Consider the following 19,642-nt stretch of genomic DNA (forward strand, 5'->3'; position numbering starts at 1 on the left):
TGTTCTTTCCATTACCTTTATTTTTTTATTTTTTAAAGGGACCTCCCCCTTATTTTTTTCGCCATTACCTTTAACTCAAAACACATTTGAATATCAAAGAGCTGTGTTGGTGGGTACTCAATAAATAGATGCTAAACAAATGACATTTCTGTGGGAAGCAGCAGAGTAAGAGGGAAAGAGCACAGACTTGCATGTTAGATTTCATTTCATACCCTGGCTTGGCACTTAGGAACTGAGTCATCATAAGCAAGTTCCCTTACCTCCAAGTGCCAGTGTGCTAGGCTTCTTTTGCCTTAAAGTATATTCTACTTTATATCCACGATGAGATCTTACAGGTTTGCACTTATTTCCAAGAAGAAATCTAATAGGTTTACACATACATACACTATGTTCATCTCTTTTAACTTAAAATTTTATTTTTAATTTTTTTTTGTTATTTTAATACATTTGAGCCAATCTGGCTACAAGGACACGTGGCCTTGCCTTCACGTGGAGTGGGACAGAGAATAAACCATAAATATAAGGCTGAATTCATACTATTTGAAAAGGTATACAGGGATTTGAATCTAGAGTCAGGAAGCAATTAGAGCTCTGAAATCCCATAGATAGATAAATATATGGTTTAAGATAGAAACCATCCTTAACATATTTCTGGAACCTTTTTCCTCTGAAAAAAAGTCTTCCAAGTTATTAAACCTGAATCTCATTGTTAAGAACAAGAAAAATCCTTCACAAAGAAAACGATGTAATTAAGGACCACATAAAGAAATGCTACAATGGAGTTGGGGAGGAAAGGGAATCCACAAAAATCAGTAATTACCCAAGGATTAGTGTTCCATATTAAAAGAGTCCACAAAGGTAAAACGCTGAACATTTTAAACAGGTTAAGGAGTCAACCAACGAAAGACTCATTTTGTACGAATGTTTGTAAATCTTCCCCTCCGAAAACCAAGATATATAACAAGCCAGGTGTATGAGCTCCAATTTCTATGGTTAAACCAAACTCAGTAAGAATGAAAGTGATGGTCACCTGATTTCAGGTATCATGGTATAAAGATATTTTTGAGAGAACGTAAAAACCTACATGGTGTTAAAAGCTCTCCAAGAGCCAGTACATATTTTCTCATAAAACATTTCATTTAATCCCATTACTGTAGAATTCATTATTACAGAAAAACAAAATCTCATTAAGTGATTTGAACCAAAAATGTTACTGAACCAGCAAACCTAAAGGCTCCTGAATCGTTACTCTTGAACAGTAAAAGCTGAAAGAAATTCAAACGTTTCAAATAAATCTAACAATTAATAATTCCATATTAAAAGACATTTACATTCTAAAACAGCCCTAACTTCCCAGTATTCTCAAAATGTCTTTCACCAACTCTCCTTCAATGCCACTTGAGATTGGGTTATCTAACCAGTAACGAGGTATTATGCCTCCAACGCAGCCCCGCAGCCAAATCATATTGTTTGCCCTAGTTGGAGAATTAACTCAACTTGTGGGCCCCACCGTGAAACCAGTTCTCGGAACCGCATACAAAATACCGATATCCCACTCACTCTGGTCCCTTCTCTAGCAAGTTCCCAGAGCCAAACGTTCGGTGCTAATACTAACTACCGGGCAAGCCCCAGTCACTGGTCACTAAACCCTTGGCAGGTGCCGCCTATACTGCCACACGCCCAACCCCCGTCCCGGAACTTGCGTCATGGCGCTCGTGCGCTCTGTCCCCGGATGCACTTTTATATCCGGATTCTTAGAGCGGACTCAGAGCTCCACGGTTCCCTACGCGGTTAGCACATGCGCGACGCCTCTGCTCCCTCTTCCACCACTTCCACTAGCTTCCACCGTCCGGGAAGCCGCCGCCACCGCCGCCGAGGAGTCAGGAAGTTCAAGATGGCCGCCGCCGAGACTCTGTCGCTGCGGGAACAGCCCGAGTGAGTAGTCTCTGTGAGCTGTGCGGAAGGCCGGAACCCAGGAGACTGCCGAGTGGGAAACGGCGGAGACCTGCACGGGCTGGCGGGAAAGTTCAGGCCTAACGGCGAGAGCCAAACTTTGCCTTTCCCCGCGCGATACGTTGTTGGGCGGGAGGCTTGGGGGGCGGGCGGGCGGCCGGCCTTCGAGCTTCGCTTTCCCGGAGGCCACGGCTGTTGGGTCGGAGGCGGCCGCGGCCTGCCGCGCGTCGTTGCCCTGGGAGGCGTACGCGCGAGCGGCCTCTACAGGTCCCGTGCGCGAGGTGGCTGCCGCGACCGTGCGGTCGCGCCTTCGTATTCCTCCCGCAGGGACCGAGCGGAGCTCCTTGGCTGCAGCACTGAGCGGCATCGGTGTTGGCACCCGAGGAGCAGTGGCGGCAGGGAGGCAAGCGATAATACTTTTCTTCTGCATGCAGTAACCTGCCGTTGTCCTGCTGCTGGTGTCAGTTTTAGGACCTGAAAGTAGGGAGGAGGGGATGCTAGGACCACCTCTTTGAATATCCCAGACCTATATAATAGCGGGGTGCTTCGTTTCCTCACCCCGGTGCTCTTAATCCAGCATCACTCGATATATTTTTCCCCCTCTGCCTAGTGGCAGCTTATTTGCCAACTTGCAAACTTGAGGCAAAGTAAGACCAAGTCCTTGGTTTTGAGGCCTGACGTTTTTGGCCTGAGTTTATGGGGCTTCTTGGGTGTATGAGTGGAAGAAATAGTAGCTCCTTCCAAACCCAAGTGCTTTATGTCTGTAATTAAGGTAATGTAAGAATCGATGCGGCCGAGTGAAAATATAACTTGTATGTGCTGCAAAGTCTGATCTTTGCTTAAAAGCAGCATTTTGTTCCCCTCTTCGTGTTTGGAAAACTCAAACAAGAACCTAAAAGAAAATGGATTTTAAAAGAGTGTTCATATAGCGACCGTTTTGTGCATCAGCATTAGCTTGCCTTTTTTTTTTTTTTTTTTTTTTTTTTTTTTTTTTAACCCATCTTAGGAGAAAGGTAGATCTAGTCTCCCAGCAACTAGAGACTGAGAGGAGAAATTTTTACTACCAGGCAGCCCAACACGTCATTGCTGTGCATCCAGTTTTGGACTCCTCAGTCATTTGCTTTACTCAGAATTACACTGAGTTTTTCATTAAGGGCTTTTGAAAGCTTTATTATCTTTACAATTTTGACTTAGAGCAATTGGGTTGTAAGTTTTACCTAGACTTTGCCTCTTTGTTTCTCATTGAGTTCACAGGGTGGCACAGTTACAGTATTTATGTCATAGTAAAAATGTTATACAGCTGTTTTTTCTAGCAATCTCTTTAACGTTCTTTAGTATTATGTCCATTTGTTTGATTTGAGGGACCATTCAGATTCATTTTGACGAGTGCTTGAGCCATATTTTCTATGCATATTCAAATACTCGTCTTAATATTTATTTAGGCCCCTGCAATATGAATGCCACTGAAATAAACCTTGATTCCACATCCCCTTCGCACAGAACTCTTGGTATAACTGGAGTATTTGTTCTGTAAGTGTCCCACTTATTTTAAAATGTTTGACAAAGAAAATAAATTTAGTATGAAAGCAAGCACTGTGTGTGCTGCTCATAGTGAATGCTGGGATGTAATATCTACACAGTTCTTTAGAGGACACTGAGTAGTTTACAGTTGTATGGACTCTATTCAAAGTGGAACGTTTGAGAAGAAATAAATATGAAAAACAGCTTTTAAGTTCCCTGGAGGCTTTTTAATGACTTTTACGTTTGTCCATCTCTTTAGCTCTGCCTCTTTGGTGGTTTTAAACATTTAAGTTTTTATCTGCATTCACTTATTTGCACTTACCAAGTACTAGGTGCTATTCAAAGCACTGAACGGCTATCTTATCGTTATAATGACCCTTTGGAAGTGGACACAGTTTCCTATATTTTATAGATGATGAAACTAAAGCACAGAGAAATTAAGTGTACTTAGCCAGGGTCACACTAAGTGATAGACCCAAGATTTAAACCCAGGAAGTCTGATTCTAGAGACCTGCCCCTAACTGTTGTACTATCTGGTCACCCACTATACATTGTGGTTCCTTTTTAAAATATCCTTTAGGGTTTGAAATCATTTTTATTTACTTCCATTGTCCCCAAAAGGTCCATTTTTTTTATGTGACAGTTCTAATTCTTTGAAGCTTAATTTTTCACACCCGATTTGGAAAAGGAGGGGCGGAGGAGTTCATTTTAAGACTACTTGGTCTTTTGAATCATTCTTATTTTTTATGTCTATGTGAATACTGTGTTAAAGTAGTTTAACTTATCAGAGAAGCAGGCTTAAATTACTTTCTTTGTAAAGAAGTAATGGCATTCACTTTACTCTCCATTCTCTGTTTCCAAAACATTAATTGAATGCCTCCCAAATAAGATGTCATTAGGAGCATTCTTATGAAAAAATTTGAAAGAAGAAATTAAAATAACACTGGTGGTTTGTAATTAGTCTTTATTTTAAACTTTATTTTAAAGTTGTTTCATTGCTGTTTTCTTTGTGTCAGATGTCTAGAGACCCTTGTTTGAAGGATGAAACTTGTACATTGCATTTAACAAAATAAATGAATAAATACTGTTAAACACCCTATAGTCTTCACTTCAAATTCAGCTTTGTTTCCAAATAATGTAATTAGAAGGATGTTTCTCAGTTCTCAATGAGTATGGCAAATAATTGTAGATCGTGTTGGTTTAAACATACACCTGCTAAATGTGTAGTGTTAAGTTGCAAAATGTAAATTTACATTTGTGGGAGTTATATGCCTGTATTTATTATAAATATAAACTATGCAAAAAGACTATGAGATTTATCAAGGTACCTTTCCCTAAAGTTTTAGAAAAAAGTTGTTGATAATGAACCTAAATTAGCTGCCTTAGCACAAGCTTGTTATATGCAATATGCCTTTGCTTCATTGAGTTCAGGTTTTCCTAATGTACCTAATCAGACTTCAATTGGTATATTCTATGGAATTTGCATTGAGAGAGCCAACTGAGGAGGGCGTAAATGTCTGCTAACCCTAATGTAGGAGAACTCTAGAATTAAGGTTGAATTGACTTAGTAGGCCCTAAGGTGCTTGTAGCATTTTTATCAGTAAGGTAGTCATTATTTCTTGAGGTTAACAGTCACTAAGATACATTAGAAACAAGGATCACTCATGGGAGTAACTCTTAAGTGACATTGGGCATCACAGTGTAGCTTCTGATTCTCAGAAGCTTTAGGAGCTAGGTTTTCTTTTGAGGGAAATTACTTCCTTTGTGGGTAAACTCTTAAGAATTTTGATTTGAAACTCCTTGGAGACTTGTAACTTGTAGAAGAAAGCATTAGAAAAGTGTTCAAAGGGTATATTTTTCCTGGGTAGGGAGCTGATTAAATTTTAAATTATTTTGAGTTATTGCATTCGCCAGATAGGTGTGTGCACTGTGTGAGGCACTGGAGATCTGACTGAGCAAAACCAAATTGTTTCCTGTTAAGAGGTAAGAGTATAGTATAGCAATTATAAACCCAACTGTAATCTCATGAATACAGTTTTTATGTGTTATTCTATACAAATTATTTCATTGACACAACAAATTACTTACTGAATACCTGCTTACTGTAGGTTAGACAATTTACTAGGTCTTAGTGCAGTGAACTACACAGATTAAAAATCTGCTCTCATAAGACTTGTGTTACGATAGGCAAAGACAAAAACTTGGTTGCAGTTACTTTAGAGAAAAAAATAGGAAGGGAATATGTGTGTGGTATAGTGAGGGTTGTGATTTAAATGAATTGGTGAGGAAAACTTGACTGAGAAAGTACTTTGAGCAAAGGCCTGAGTTAGGCAAAGGAACCAGCAATGTGTGCATCTGGGGAAAGCATTCCAGGTGGAGAAACAGCAAGTACAAGTACCAGGGCCCTGAGGTAGGGGTGTACCTGTTGTTCAAGGTGAGCAGTGTGGCTGAATGACTGAAGCATGGTGAGTGTGGGACAAAAGTAGGATCAAAGTGTTGGGAAGGTTGGGCAGATAGTGTAGGGCTTTGTAAACAATTTTGGTTTTTACTCTGAATAAAATATGAAGCAATAATCAAGTTTCACACAGAGTAGGGATAGGATCTGACATTTTAAAATCCATCTTCAGTCAATTGGAAGAGCTCTTGACTCTCTTGGAATGTAATACTAGCCTTCTCACTAGCTTGATGTATGTGTGACTGAAGGCAAGACCATTGAACTTCCTTGAAACTTAAAATCTCTGTCGTGGAGACTGAGACAGTATTTCTTCAGTGCTTTGTGTGGTAGCCTTTTACATACAAACTCAGCATTCTTAGCATCAGCTCTGACAGCTCTACAGTGTCCTAGTGAGTAAGTAGATTTATCCAGTCTCTAAAGAATAATAATCTCTTACTTTGGGGGCCCTAGGTTTGTTCTAGGCACTATTATGAGCCTTGATAACATCTGTTAATCCATGCAATCCTCAGCTTACTTTGAGGTAGGGAATATTTTCTCCGTTTTGTAGATGAGGTGCCTGCAGACCAGAGAGAACTTAAAATTTGCCTAATGCACAACTAGTAAGCATTCGGACCAGGATTTGAACTCAGTCTGGCTTTGGAGACTGGCTTCCTAAGACACATTAGAGGATCTTTAGATAGTTTTGAGTTTTAGCTTGTTGACTAGAATTTTGTACTTTGGGCACTGAGATTTTATATACCTAAAAATCATTCGCAACCTTTAAACAGGTTCTCCATACCTGTCTCCATACCATGAATTAGCCTAATTCAGTTTTCCTCATATTTGCCCCCTAGAAGCCAAGTTTCCGGAAAAAAGACCTATGCTCCCACTTCCTAGGTTGTGCGATGGGAGATTTCAGGGGAAGGGATGTGGTTACCTGTATGAGGGTATAGTCTGTATAACAAACAAAGTTGAAATTCTTTGTATCTTCTACTTAAGTTCGTGATTTCCCCCTACCCATAATAGAACCATGTTGTTTTTAACATAAAGATGTTACACTTTCTTTTTCCAAGTCTTTGAGAAAATTTGATCCAGAGAACGCTGCTATATTTATTCTTTTTTCTCATACCCCATTAGAGAGAAGTCAGACCAAACTAAAACCTCTCAACTGGAAGGTACAGCTTTTTCTGCAGCTCTCTTCAGCACTTTCTCCTTTCTCACATTCCACAGTACCAAAATGAAGATTGGCAATCTGACAAAAATTTAAAGTTCTTGCCATGCGGTAGTTATATGTTCTTCATGTTCTCCACATCCCTTCATTGTTGTCAACTAGTAACTTTCCAAGCCTACTCTGGTGTGTGCCCTCCCTCCTCTAGCCTTTTCAAGTTTACTGAAGACTGAGACCTAGCTGGAGGACCAGACTTGCCTCCCAACTCCTCTGTAATAGCAGTGTCCTTACAGACCACCTATCCAGTAACCTAATCTTGCAGTTCCTGGGCCTCTGACCCCAATTAGCCTCTAACTATCTCAGCCACTCATTCCCAGAATCTTGTGCAGTATCTCTTTATCTCCTGGAATTGGTCCATGGAGATCTTAACCACTAGACCAGTTACTTCATGAGTTTTGATGCCCTGGCAACACTGATCTGCTTCTGGTTTGCTATTTATAACTGTGCCTTTTGTCACCTTTTTTTCTATCAAAAATACTCTTTTCCCTTGTTGTTAATTTATTATTATTTAGGACTATGTTACTCAACTTTTATTTTATAATCCATGTACCTTCTCAGTAAACATTCCTTCTCCTTTCAAAGTCCTTGCTTAACACAGCTTGGGTTTTTCTTTGATCTCCTTGACCATTTTCAAAGTGGTTTTAGGTGATCCCTCGGTGTTCCCATAATGCCCTTATTTATGTTTTTATCATTGCCTTCTTGCAGTGTTTCATGTGACTTTCTTTTCCATTGGACTGTTATTTCCTTGAGAGTGGGAGATATGGTCTTGTACATCTTTGTTTTCCTGCTACCTTTTCTAATGCCTACATTGTGTAGTGATTTTTAAAAAAATTGAATTCCTTCGTTTTTTGGCATGATAATTTTTCTGAAAGTACAGCAGGACATAATTTGAAGGATTTGGACAAAATAATCCGTATCTTCCTACAAAAATAGTGTTTTGTTCTGAATCCAGATGACTTAGTGTTTTGATGTTTGTCTCATATTCTGGGGCGTGATGTTTTACTATGGAGTGATTTTAAAGGGGAAAGGTAATTAATGCCATTGTAGCCTGTGTTTAACCTGGGATTAACAATAGCAGGGATTTAGCAAAATAATTTAGCATCATAAACTAAGCATAGCCCAGGCATTTAAACACAAAAGCTACCCCCTTGATGTATTTAAATGTTTTTTTGCATGGTACCTATCAATATGAGCATATTTTGGGAAACTAATCTTTCATTTGAAATTTAAAGAGATTAAATAGCCCAGTGAACTGATATTGGTTGAACCATAGGCTATTGCTGATATTGGACTGTTGTTCACCTGCAGAAGACCCTTTGATGTCTTTCAGTCTAATACCACATGGTTGCTCATTGGGTACCACAGACTGAAAGTATAGTTCTCAATTTAAAGTGGAGAAAGAAATTAGTCTCCCAATGTATGTCAGTGTTTTATGGAAAAAAAAATTGGGAGGGGGATGCCTTTGGTGTTAAATCTGTGTGAAAAATTCTGGTTTAAAAACAAGTTACTGAGTGTTTAAATCAATATTAACGTTTTACTGTACCTGTTTTGGATTTTCTTTTTCTATTCAGTGTAATTATTTATCTTCCGTCATTGTGTATTTCTTCTATGTATTTTAGTGCAACCATTAGAAATAAAGCTAAACCACTATTTAAGTCAGTTTTGCCATGTATTTTGAAATGTCTGAAGCTGTTCTGAAAATATTTCAGTGACTAACTTCATGTATTACATTGAGATGTATTTAACATTATTTTGTTGTGATAAAATCTTGATAAGTGATAGGATTTTGAAATGTGTTTGATACATTTATAGGATAGAAGATGCTGATAATTCCGAGAAGAGTGTAAATGAAGAAAATGGGGAAGTATCAGAAGACCAATCTCAAAATAAGCACAGTCGTCACAAAAAAAAGAAGCATAAACACAGAAGTAAACATAAGAAACATAAACATTCCTCAGAAGAAGATAAGGATAAAAAACATAAACATAAGCATAAACATAAGAAACACAAAAGAAAAGAGGTCATTGATGCCTCTGACAAAGAAGGTATGTCTCCAGCAAAAAGAACTAAACTTGATGATTTAGCTTTGCTGGAAGACTTGGAAAAACAGAGAGCCTTGATTAAAGCTGAACTTGATAATGAGTTAATGGAAGGAAAGGTCCAATCTGGGATGGGGCTCATATTGCAAGGTTATGAGTCTGGCTCTGAAGAAGAGGGGGAGATTCATGAAAAGGCAAGAAATGGAAATAGGTCTAGTACCAGATCTTCAAGTACAAAGGGGAAACTCGAACTTATGGACAATAAAAATAGTACAAAAAAGCGAAGTAAAAGCAGATCCAAAGAACGGACTAGACATAGGTCTGATAAAAAGAAAAGTAAGGGAGGTGTTGAAATAGTTAAAGAAAAGACAACTAGGAGCAAATCAAAGGAGAGGAAAAAGTCCAAAAGTCCATCCAAAAGAAGTAAGTCTCAAGATCAAGCAAGGAAATCAAAATCCCCTACCCTTAGAAGGCGATCTCAAGAGAAAATTGGAAAGGCCAGATCTCCTACTGATGACAAGGTTAAAACCGAAGATAAAAGTAGGTCAAAAGATAGGAAAAAATCCCCAATTATAAATGAAAGTAGAAGTCGTGATCGAGGCAAAAAATCCAGATCCCCAGTTGATTTAAGAGGTAAATCCAAAGACAGAAGATCACGATCCAAAGAGAGAAAATCAAAACGATCTGAAACAGATAAAGAAAAGAAGCCAATTAAATCTCCCTCTAAAGATGCTTCTTCTGGGAAAGAAAACAGGTCACCCAGTAGAAGACCTGGTCGAAGTCCTAAAAGAAGAAGTTTGTCTCCAAAACAGCGTGATAAATCAAGGAGAAGTAGATCTCCACTAGTAAATGATAGGAGGTCTAAGCAGAGCAAATCACCTTCTCGAACTCTGTCTCCTGGTAGAAGAGCCAAGAGCCGATCCTTGGAAAGAAAACGAAGAGAACCAGAAAGGAGACGACTTTCTTCTCCAAGGTAACTTTTGTTTTCAAAATATTAATGCTTTCTGCCAATACATCAGATTTTAAAAAGGAGAAACTAGAATTTGTGAACAATAAAAAAAGTGGTGGTGTTAATATACTTTTAACATAGATCCTGCCCACTGACTATATTAACATTTGTACTTTTGTCAGCAAATATCTTGACTATGGGATTTAAAAATATCGAACTGTTGAATTGAATTATATATTAAAAATATTGAATTGAAATACTGAACTACTGAATTGAGTTATATATTAAAAATATTGAATTGAAATGTTGACAGGTTTTTTTCAAGTTCTTAATTTAGTACCTAATTTGCAGAATCACTCCTTTAAATCCAAATAATTTGGCTGATAAATCTATGTGTACCCATTTATGGGAATTTCTAGAGCAAGGATTATGACTTTATTGGACAGTATAGGCTTAAGATTTTAACTTTAAAAAAAGAGGTATCAATTTAAGGCTTGTGATGTATCCATTCTCTTGAGTTGGCATAATTTTGAGTTCTGACAATATAAATTGGAACTACCAAATTTTTTGGCCCCCAAAATTAAATTCAAAGTGGACATTTTTTTTGTTACTAATTCATATAATCTCAATGTTTAAATAATAGTACCTTTTAATTTCAAGAATAGTGTAAGAAATGATTTTATTTTCTTAATAATGAAAGTAATTCATTTTTGCGTAATACTCTTGGCCCATCATATTTTTTCTCATAAATACTCATGATTCTCTCTCCTTATAAAGTGGAGTAACTCTTATACTCCATTTGTAAATGAGAAAAAAGATTGCAAGATTATCTAACTTACCTAGGATCATAGACCTAATAGGTAATTTAGGCACATGAAAGATTTTGGAAGAGGGGGTGGGGGTTGTTTAGTCTAAACTACTTCAGAAACATTTTTAGTATCTTTATATTTAATAAGCAGGTGAAATTATCAGCAGAGTTTAGCTTAAAAGAATGTTGGCTTATACAATGTGAAGATATAAATTCCTAGCCATTTACTCTGTGTGAGTATACATACAAGCTGACCTTGAAGTGTAAATGGTTCTCTGAAAAATTTTAAGAATGCTGTTTTCAAAATGCTGTATATTAGGAAATACTCTTGATTTTTCTAAATGACATTGTAATTAAATGGCCCCCTTCTTTCTTTAGCTTTCTAAATTGAGATGGTTGTTAGTGTTGCTGATTATGTCTTCTAAAGTGTTTCCAAATGATTCTTGTCTCTTTCAATTTTCTTTCCATTTGAAAAGGAAATTCTGAGCAGTTTATTAAGGACTAGAGTTGAATATTGAAACAAAATTTTGTTTTAATTACAGAAAAGATACTAACTCAAAGAGAAATTCAGATAAGGCAGAAGCCTGTAAATTCTCTCCCTTTCCATCCCTTCTGCAGTACCAGTCACAAGAATGTCCTTCTAGCCCTTTTTTTTTAATGCACATCAAATTCTATGAATGTTCTTTCTTACAAAAATGGAGTCTTCCTATTCATGTGAACAGTGATTTTTTTCATGAAACATTTTTGTGACAATAAAGATCTTTTAAGTGTTTATATTACAGCACCATATTTCACAGTATAGATATATCATAATGCAGTTGACCCTGGAACAACACAGAGGTTAGGGGGGCCAGTCCCCCACATAGTCAGAAATGTGCATATAACACTTGACTCTCCCAAAATTTATTACTAGTAGCCTACTGCTAACTGGAAGCCTTATCAATAAAACTTAGTCAATCGGCATATTTTGTATGTTGTATGTATTGTATATTGTATTCTTTAAGTTAGAGGTAAAATCATAAGGATGAGTAAATATATTTACAGTACTGTAAAAAATCTACGTGTAAGTGGACCTGTGCAGTTCAAACCCATGTTCAAGGGTCATCTCTAATCATCCCCCTTTTTCAGATGAAAATTTTAGTTGGTGTCAGTTTTTCATGATTGTATGCTACTATGTCCGTTGTTTACATGTGAAGGTTCTTTGTAGAATAGATTCATAGAAATGGAATTGCAAAGTCTAAGGTAATGTACATTTACATTTTAGAAAGTTTCTGCCAAATGTCTTTCTGGGAAAGTTACACCAATATGTATTTCCATGACTAGATAGGCTGTCCTTTTGTCTAAATCCTTACTTATATTCCCTCTGTTTAAAGGTTAACATTGATTGTAAGATGCTATTATATGTAATATATTAAAAAGAAGACTCTATATTGGGAAAATGTCAAAATTTAGAAACAGTCTTCAAACTAAGGAAGTGGAATACTATTACTCACTTAGGCAAGTTTTATTTGAGTTGTGTATCTGGAATTCGAATCAGTGACTTTAATAATGTGAATAGCCATCATAATTCTTCAGATTGTGAGATGACAGGAAGTATACCATTTTTACTGTGTGCCTACCACAACAACACCAAAATGTCATTGTGATTTTCTGAATTTAAGTTTTGTTAAAAAACCTGTTAATATTTGTTTACTATCTTCATGTTTAGTGCACCCTTTCTTAAGATGTTCTTTATGTGCAAAACAAATTCATTAATTTGATGTGTTTTTCTATAACTTGGATTTGGTCCCCTTTAAGAACACGACCTCGAGATGATATCCTCAGTAGACGTGAAAGATCAAAAGATGCCAGCCCCATCAATAGGTGGTCCCCAACCCGAAGAAGAGCAAGTAGATCTCCCATTAGAAGGCGGTCTCGTTCCCCACTCAGACGGAGTAGGTCACCCAGGAGAAGAAGCAGGTCTCCTCGGAGAAGGTAAAATAATGTTACATATGTTGTCCTTTTGATTCATTAAACTGTATGCTTCTGAAGCCTCATATTAGCTCGGTTGGTAGGTTTTCTTAGAGACTGTTTTTCTCTGAAAAATTGTAGCTGTGATCCCATATAGTTTCCTTTTTCCCAACATGTGATATTTCACATACACTGATTTTTCTTTAATATAGCTTTTTTTCAAATTTAAGTAAATCAGTGTTCATTAAAAACTCATTCTTTTAAAAGGGAAAAAATTTTTTCCCCTACTTAAGATAAATACTACATGAGCTGTGCTTACTGCTTTTTTGTTTTGTTTTGTTTTTTTGAACAGGATAGATCATAAGGTAATAAAAAAGTAGCCGAGTTTCTGGTCATATAATTTCATTTCTCTGTTTTTCTATTAATTTGTATTTGGTCCCCTTAGAACGTGACTTCAAGATGATAACCTCAGTAGATGTGAAAGACAATCTCGGCAAACACTTGTTTAATTCACTGTAGTAGAAACCATTTTATGTGATGCACATGTAGTGAGTTGGTTAAACAAAATGTTGGTTTATAAAGCACAAATCATTTTTAAAATATATGCATTAAATATTCTAACTCAAACATAAATAGACTTCCATTTGCCAATTTTTAATGTTTTTAAAAGATAGCATACCAAAGGCTTATATTGCAACCAGTGGATAGATCTTTACATTATCTGAGTATTTTTGTATACTAGATTCCTTGAAGTGCTTTGTCCAAGGTTGTGTATGTTAAAATTTTTAGAAGTTATTACCATATTATCTATTGATTTCTTATTCTGGACAATTACTGTTTTTTAATCCCCCCCCCCACACACACACACACACACACACTTTTCTACCTAATTGTACCATATTTCCCCGTGCTTCCAGTTATAATCATTATGATCACGTGCATATTGCTCATTGCTGAGCAGACGGGAGAAGGGGCAAGAAAAGACCTTCCTTCTAATGCTTCTAGCCTTTGAGCTCCAAACTGACGAATAGGCCTGCTTAAACAGTTATTGTAGGAATTGTTTTCCCTTTTCTGTTGTCTTGGCAGTCTCTCTTATTTTGTGATTCTCTTTCCTGTATCCAGCATCTTCATATTTTATTTCCTTGCTTTGTTAATGCCTTTACAATAGTTTCCTGCGAAAAGTACATGAAAAGGACATTTTGGGGGACCTTTGTCTCTTTAAAAAAAGAAAAGGCTTTTGTCTTCACTGCTGATTTGTTAAGGAATAGAATTCCAAGTTGAAATCATTTTTTCCCTTAAGAATTTTGAAATTGTTATTCCACTGACTTCTAGTTTCCAGTAGTTTTCTGGTCATTAAATAGGCCCTTTATTTAAATTTACTTACTTAAGTTTACTTTTTGAGAGAACGTGCAAGGGCAAAGAAAGGTTCTACGCTGTATGGAACCTGACTGGGGGCTCTGACCAAACAGATCATGACTTGAGCTGAAGTCTGACGCTTAACCCACCACTGAGCCACCCAGGTGCTCCCTAAATAGGCTTTAAAGCAGGAAGATTATGGCTACCTATTCTGGGAAATTTTCTTTGTTTGCTTTTTTGCCCATTGTTTTCTTCATCCCTGCATTGGATCTTCTCTATTGTTCCACTCATTCCCCCTCTATGCACACTCATCTTTTATGTTTGTCCTTTTGTTCTGCTTTTAGTGTAAATTTTCTTGTTCTGCCTTCTTACCTTTCTATATTTTTTCCTGTGCTCATATATATTTATTTTTATTTCCAAGATTTGTTGGCTGTTTAATTTTTTTCTGCCATTTGTTTTATAGAAATAGCATCTCCTACATCAAAGATTATAATGAGTTTGCTTTGTGGAGTTCTTAATGATTTTCTTTTCTTACTTATACTTTCTTTCTTCCCAAAATCCTTTTGCTGCTCATTTACCTTTATCATTTGAGGACTTTATTCAAACAGCTGGATCCTATTCTCATTTAAAACTTAGCCACTGAGAAAGCTGAATGGAAGCTTTCTTCCATTCTGAGAATGTAGAATTTGTGGCTTCATTGTGATCTCTTTAGCATATCCTTGACTATAGTTCTTTTGGGTTAGCAGTTTTCCAGAATCCTCTCATCTGCTGGAGAATGTAGACATGGCTGCCAGTAGAGTTCTGATTCTTCATAATGTAGACTTCCCCTAATCCTTTCATTTTCAGTACTGTGCCTCCCCGCTACCTTGGGTCAGTTTTCATAACAACCAACACCTCTATAAATTTAAGTATTTTGCCAGAATGTGAAGGGGAATGGTTGGCATTTTCTGCTGAGTCAGGAAGGAGGCAGAATATACAGAAGCCAGCTATTCCTAAAGGCTTTCAACCAGTTTTTATTTAGCTTTTACCTAAAGGATATGGTGTCTCCAATGCTTGAGGCTTTCTGGAGTTTTGTGGCATGGATTTACTTGTTTCTTATATATCTTGTCTGTTCCTGTTAGACTTATGTTTAGATTTGATCTGTTACTACTCTTTTTGTCCAGTGTGCACATCAAGATTTTGTTGACATCTCTGTTGTCCTAATAGCTCTTCACATTCTTTAGTTGTTCCCTTCATGTCATTTTTAGTAAGATTTCTTAAGAAATATGACATAAGCCTGGTAGTCAGATGTGACATTAACAGGCAGTTTGCCAATTCTCTGTAGACTTAGCAGCCTTTTCTGTTTGGAATTCTACAGCATCTTTCTAACATAAACTTTACCTTTAATGCTTGAACCGGTTTTTGTTTAACATGAGGCAAGACCTTCAGGCACTTATAAAGCTGTCTGAGGGCCCTATTAATTAGACTTAGAATTTTTGTCATGTTTGTATTTTCTGTGCCTTATTAACGGTGATATTTTTTTAATCTCATTTATTGAAACATATTTACATAAAGTAAATAAATTCACCCTTGTTGGTGTAAAGTTATGTGAGTTTTGACAAACACATAGTCACATAATCACCATAATCAAGAATATTTTCATCGCCCCCAAAGTTCTTTTTGTGTCCTTTTGCAGTCCAATAAGAACAGTAACTGTGTTTTAGTTGTTTTCAATTAAGCTGATTACCCCAATCTTTCTGGTGTGTTATTTCACTTTAAATTTTTAATTAACCCCTTTTTAAAAGATTTTATTTTTAGAACAGTTTTAGGTTCACAGCAAAATTGAGCTTTTGAAAAGTACAGAAAGTTCCTGTATACTCCTGCCCAACACACCCACAGCTTTCCCACCTTTAATTGACCTTTAAAGTGCGCGCGCGCGCGTGTGTGTGTGTGTGTGTGTGTGTGTGTGTTTATTTATTTATTTATTTTCCCCCTAACCCAACCAAATAGGGACAGAGGTCGAAGGAGCAGGTCACGCTTGAGAAGGCGGTCTCGATCACGGGGTGGTCGTAGACGTAGGAGCAGAAGCAAAGTAAAAGAAGATAAATTTAAAGGAAGTCTTTCTGAAGGAATGAAAGTTGAACAAGAATCTTCATCTGATGATAAGTAAGAATGGAATTTCCCATAATTTCCTTTTTTCAATTTAGACAAGTACTATTTGACCTGGAAATCTTTACTTTTCCACCTGGATATAGCAAGCGAATCCATTCTTTAGGTCCTGGATTGAAAAGTTAATCTTTTGTGCATATTTTATAAGTTATGTGGCAGAGGTCATGGTTTTCTGAATTTAGAGGCTTCAGTTTTTGCTGGAATGAACATTGGGCTATCAATTTATCATGAGCCTTCCCTTCATTTTTATTAGAGACAACAGATATATTAGATAGTTCTACCAATCTTGATTACCAGTTTTGCAGTGGTGTGGGTGTGCGGGTGTATACTAATATTTAAACTTTTCACTTTGTGTAAAATGATACCTACTTTGCAGTTGAGGCTATTTGGTGGTAGATATGCCTGTTACTATGTGGAAAATGCAAAAACATTTCATTGTCTAACAGAATTTTTTTTTAATGCGAATTTAGTTGTGTAGATGGAACATCTCAAAAAATGAGACTAATCTAGAGCAATAGTTCTTAGCTGGGGGTAATCTGCTTCTCCGGGGACATTTTGGCAATATCTAAAGGTATTTTGATTGTCATCTTGTGGCTAGAGACCAGAGATACTGTTCAGTATCTGCCAGTGCATAGGACAATGCCCTCTTCCATAATGAAGAATTGTTAAAATGTCAGTAGTGCTGAGGTCAAGAAAGAGCTTAGGTGATATGAAAGTTAAATGAAGGTTAAGTGAACATCCTGATAACCTTGAGAATGCATTTTGCTTACTTGTCTGCAGTGAACATTCAGCAGATCATAGAAACACCTATACTAGGAGGGATTGCAAAGATTGTGGAGTTTTTTGGGAGGAAATTGGGAACAGTCAGGGCAGTGTCTGGGGGTAGAGCCACATTCCCCTTCAGACTGTATGTGGATATTTACATGTGCATTTTTGATAGGGAAAAGATCCATAGCTTTCCAAGGATCTGCAGCTTTCTGTGACCCAGAAAAGGTATTAGTTTGCTTATGTGTCTCACCCTCTTGTTCTATAAAGGTTAAAACAGGCTAGGTAAATGAAATGACTTTAGTAATACCAAGGTCATGGAAGAGCCAGGAGTGACTTTTTTGAACTTAGGGATCTTTCATTTGTTCCCTAGTTTGGTGCCATGAAACAAGTGAGGAGAAAAATGAGACACAGAAGGTTAAATTACTTGCTAGGTTTCCAAACCAGGCAACTAAGAGAGTTTAGAAACAGAATAGAGTAGGATGGGTTAAGACTTTGGTGCAATTAGCTAATCACTTATGTTTTCCAGCTCTTTTAATTTATATAGCAGTTACTATTTGTGAGTCTCTAAGGATTTTTGAAGTTAGTTATGTGTATATATGTGTACATTTTTTTTTTAAGCCTTGAAGACTTTGATGTAGAGGAAGAAGATGAAGAAGCCCTAATAGAACAGAGAAGAATACAGAGGCAGGCAATTGTTCAGGTGTGTGATATTAGTGAAATTTTGAGCACCCCTTCTGAAATAATTACTCTTTTAGTAAAAACAGTTTTTATTTATAAAGAAGTGATGGTAACAGCAATTGAGTAAATCTTTAAGAAGTGTATGTGTAAAATTATCTTTGTGAGATTTGAAAAGATAATTTCTTAATAAAATTGAAATGGTTGCCTTGTTTTGTTATAGAGAGGATTCTGACAAAAACGTTTTATAAGACATAAAATTTGAAATTTGCTTTTTTTAAAAAAAAATTTAAAGTTTACATACTTGTTTTGAGAGAGAGAGCATGGGGGGGGGGGGGCGGGGGACAGAGAGAGAATCACAACATAGGGCTCAAACTCAAAAACTGAGATCATGACCTGAGCCAAAATCAAGAGTCAGACGCTTAACCACCTGAGCCACCCAGGCGCCCTTCTTTTTTGTTTGTTTTTAAGAAAACCCTCATAAGTGAGTATAGAATAAATTGGAAGAATTTCTCTATGTGGGGGCGGAGAACTATTTTAAGGTCTAAAAAAAATGGTAAATTTCTAATGCAAATGTGATTGTTTACATGGAACATTTCAAAAATAAGTTTGAGTTGTTTAGAGCTAGGTGATTAAGACAGTGGGGTGGGGAAAGGGTGTTATACATAGGTCTTTATATGCTCATTTAATGATTTGGTTACCTGCCTTGGAAGATTGTCAGTTATGCCTCGGCCATCCTGACTTAAAACCATGGCTACTAGATGCTTTGTGGATGGCAGTCCCTGTAAAGTGTAAAGTTTTCCCCTAATGGAAGGTGAGCAATGAAGTTGAGAATGCATTCTGGAAGAAGTAAAAAATGTTGAGGTGCTATAAGGACATCAGACAAAAGCAAAGGAAAGTCATACCAGCTCACTTACACATACGTAGCAAATCATAAACCATGTACTGTTATGTCAGAGCAAAGGAAAGAACTTGAATCCTCAGAAGATGTAGGTTAAAACTGGAATTCCAGAGAACCTTTTCTGGGGCACTGATGAAATTGTTGTTATTAAACTGATATCCCTAAAGACTTGGTTGAATCTTTTTTTGTTCTTGCCCAGGTCCACAATCCCTTATCTCCAGCCCTTGGGGCCAGATGTGCTTCAGAACTCAGAACTATTTGAATTTTAGAAAGGTAATATGGTGCATCTATGTATATTATTTAGCCCCATCAGTGGGCTCTAGGAGCAGCACCCCGTTATCAAACACAGTAGTATTTCTGCAGTGAGGCATATTCTGTTCACACTGGGGGAGATAAAAATAAGACTACAAATAGCATCACATCTGTTCATGTCAGGTTTTGTCACCTAATGAATGTGCACCGAACATAGAAAATCTCTTTCAGAGTTGTGTGGATTTTGGAATTATATGTAAGGGATTGTGGATCTGATTCAGTGAAGGCATCAATACTCTTTAAAAATTTTTTAACATTATTTAACACTCTTTTCAGTGCAATACCTCTTTAGCAAATATGCATCAGATTTTATGAAAATAATATGTTGTATTGTTGTTACAGAAATATAAATATCTTGCTGAAGATAGCAATATGTCTGTGCCATCTGAACCCAGCAGCCCCCAGAGCAGTACCTGTACGCGGTCACCTTCTCCAGATGACATTCTAGAAAGGGTAGCTGCTGATGTTAAAGAGTATGAACGGGAAAATGTTGATACATTTGAGGCTTCAGTAAAAGCCAAGCATAATCTAATGACAGTTGAACAGAATAATGGTAAGTTAGATTTTTGTTTTGATCATGCTTTTTTCTCAATTTTTAGC

The 19,642-nt window shown here is 36.9% G+C and overlaps 1 protein-coding gene across 12 annotated transcripts in view; it reads left to right on the forward strand.

The window, feature by feature from the left end:
- Positions 1-1,752: 1,752 nt before the first annotated feature.
- The window catches only part of PRPF4B (pre-mRNA processing factor 4B), a 36,973-nt gene continuing 19,083 nt past the window's right edge, over positions 1,753-19,642 (forward strand). For all 12 annotated transcript variants that reach the window (XR_006966089.1, XR_006966087.1, XR_006966093.1 and 9 more), the window contains exons 1-6: positions 1,753-1,935; positions 8,949-10,148; positions 12,730-12,906; positions 16,228-16,383; positions 17,773-17,854; positions 19,385-19,595. Coding sequence is in view for 1 of the 12 variants with exons in the window: in XM_047101484.1 (XP_046957440.1) it covers positions 1,799-1,935; positions 8,949-10,148; positions 12,730-12,906; positions 16,228-16,383; positions 17,773-17,854; positions 19,385-19,595 (1,963 nt within the window). In the remaining 11 variants the exon portion in view is untranslated. The remainder of the gene's footprint in view (positions 1,936-8,948; positions 10,149-12,729; positions 12,907-16,227; positions 16,384-17,772; positions 17,855-19,384; positions 19,596-19,642) is intronic.

Source organism: Lynx rufus, unplaced genomic scaffold (assembly GCF_022079265.1).
Source record: "Lynx rufus isolate CCGP_SWC_20201006 ecotype Redwood Valley unplaced genomic scaffold, mLynRuf1.p SCAF_6, whole genome shotgun sequence".
Taxonomy (NCBI): Eukaryota; Metazoa; Chordata; class Mammalia; order Carnivora; family Felidae; genus Lynx; species Lynx rufus.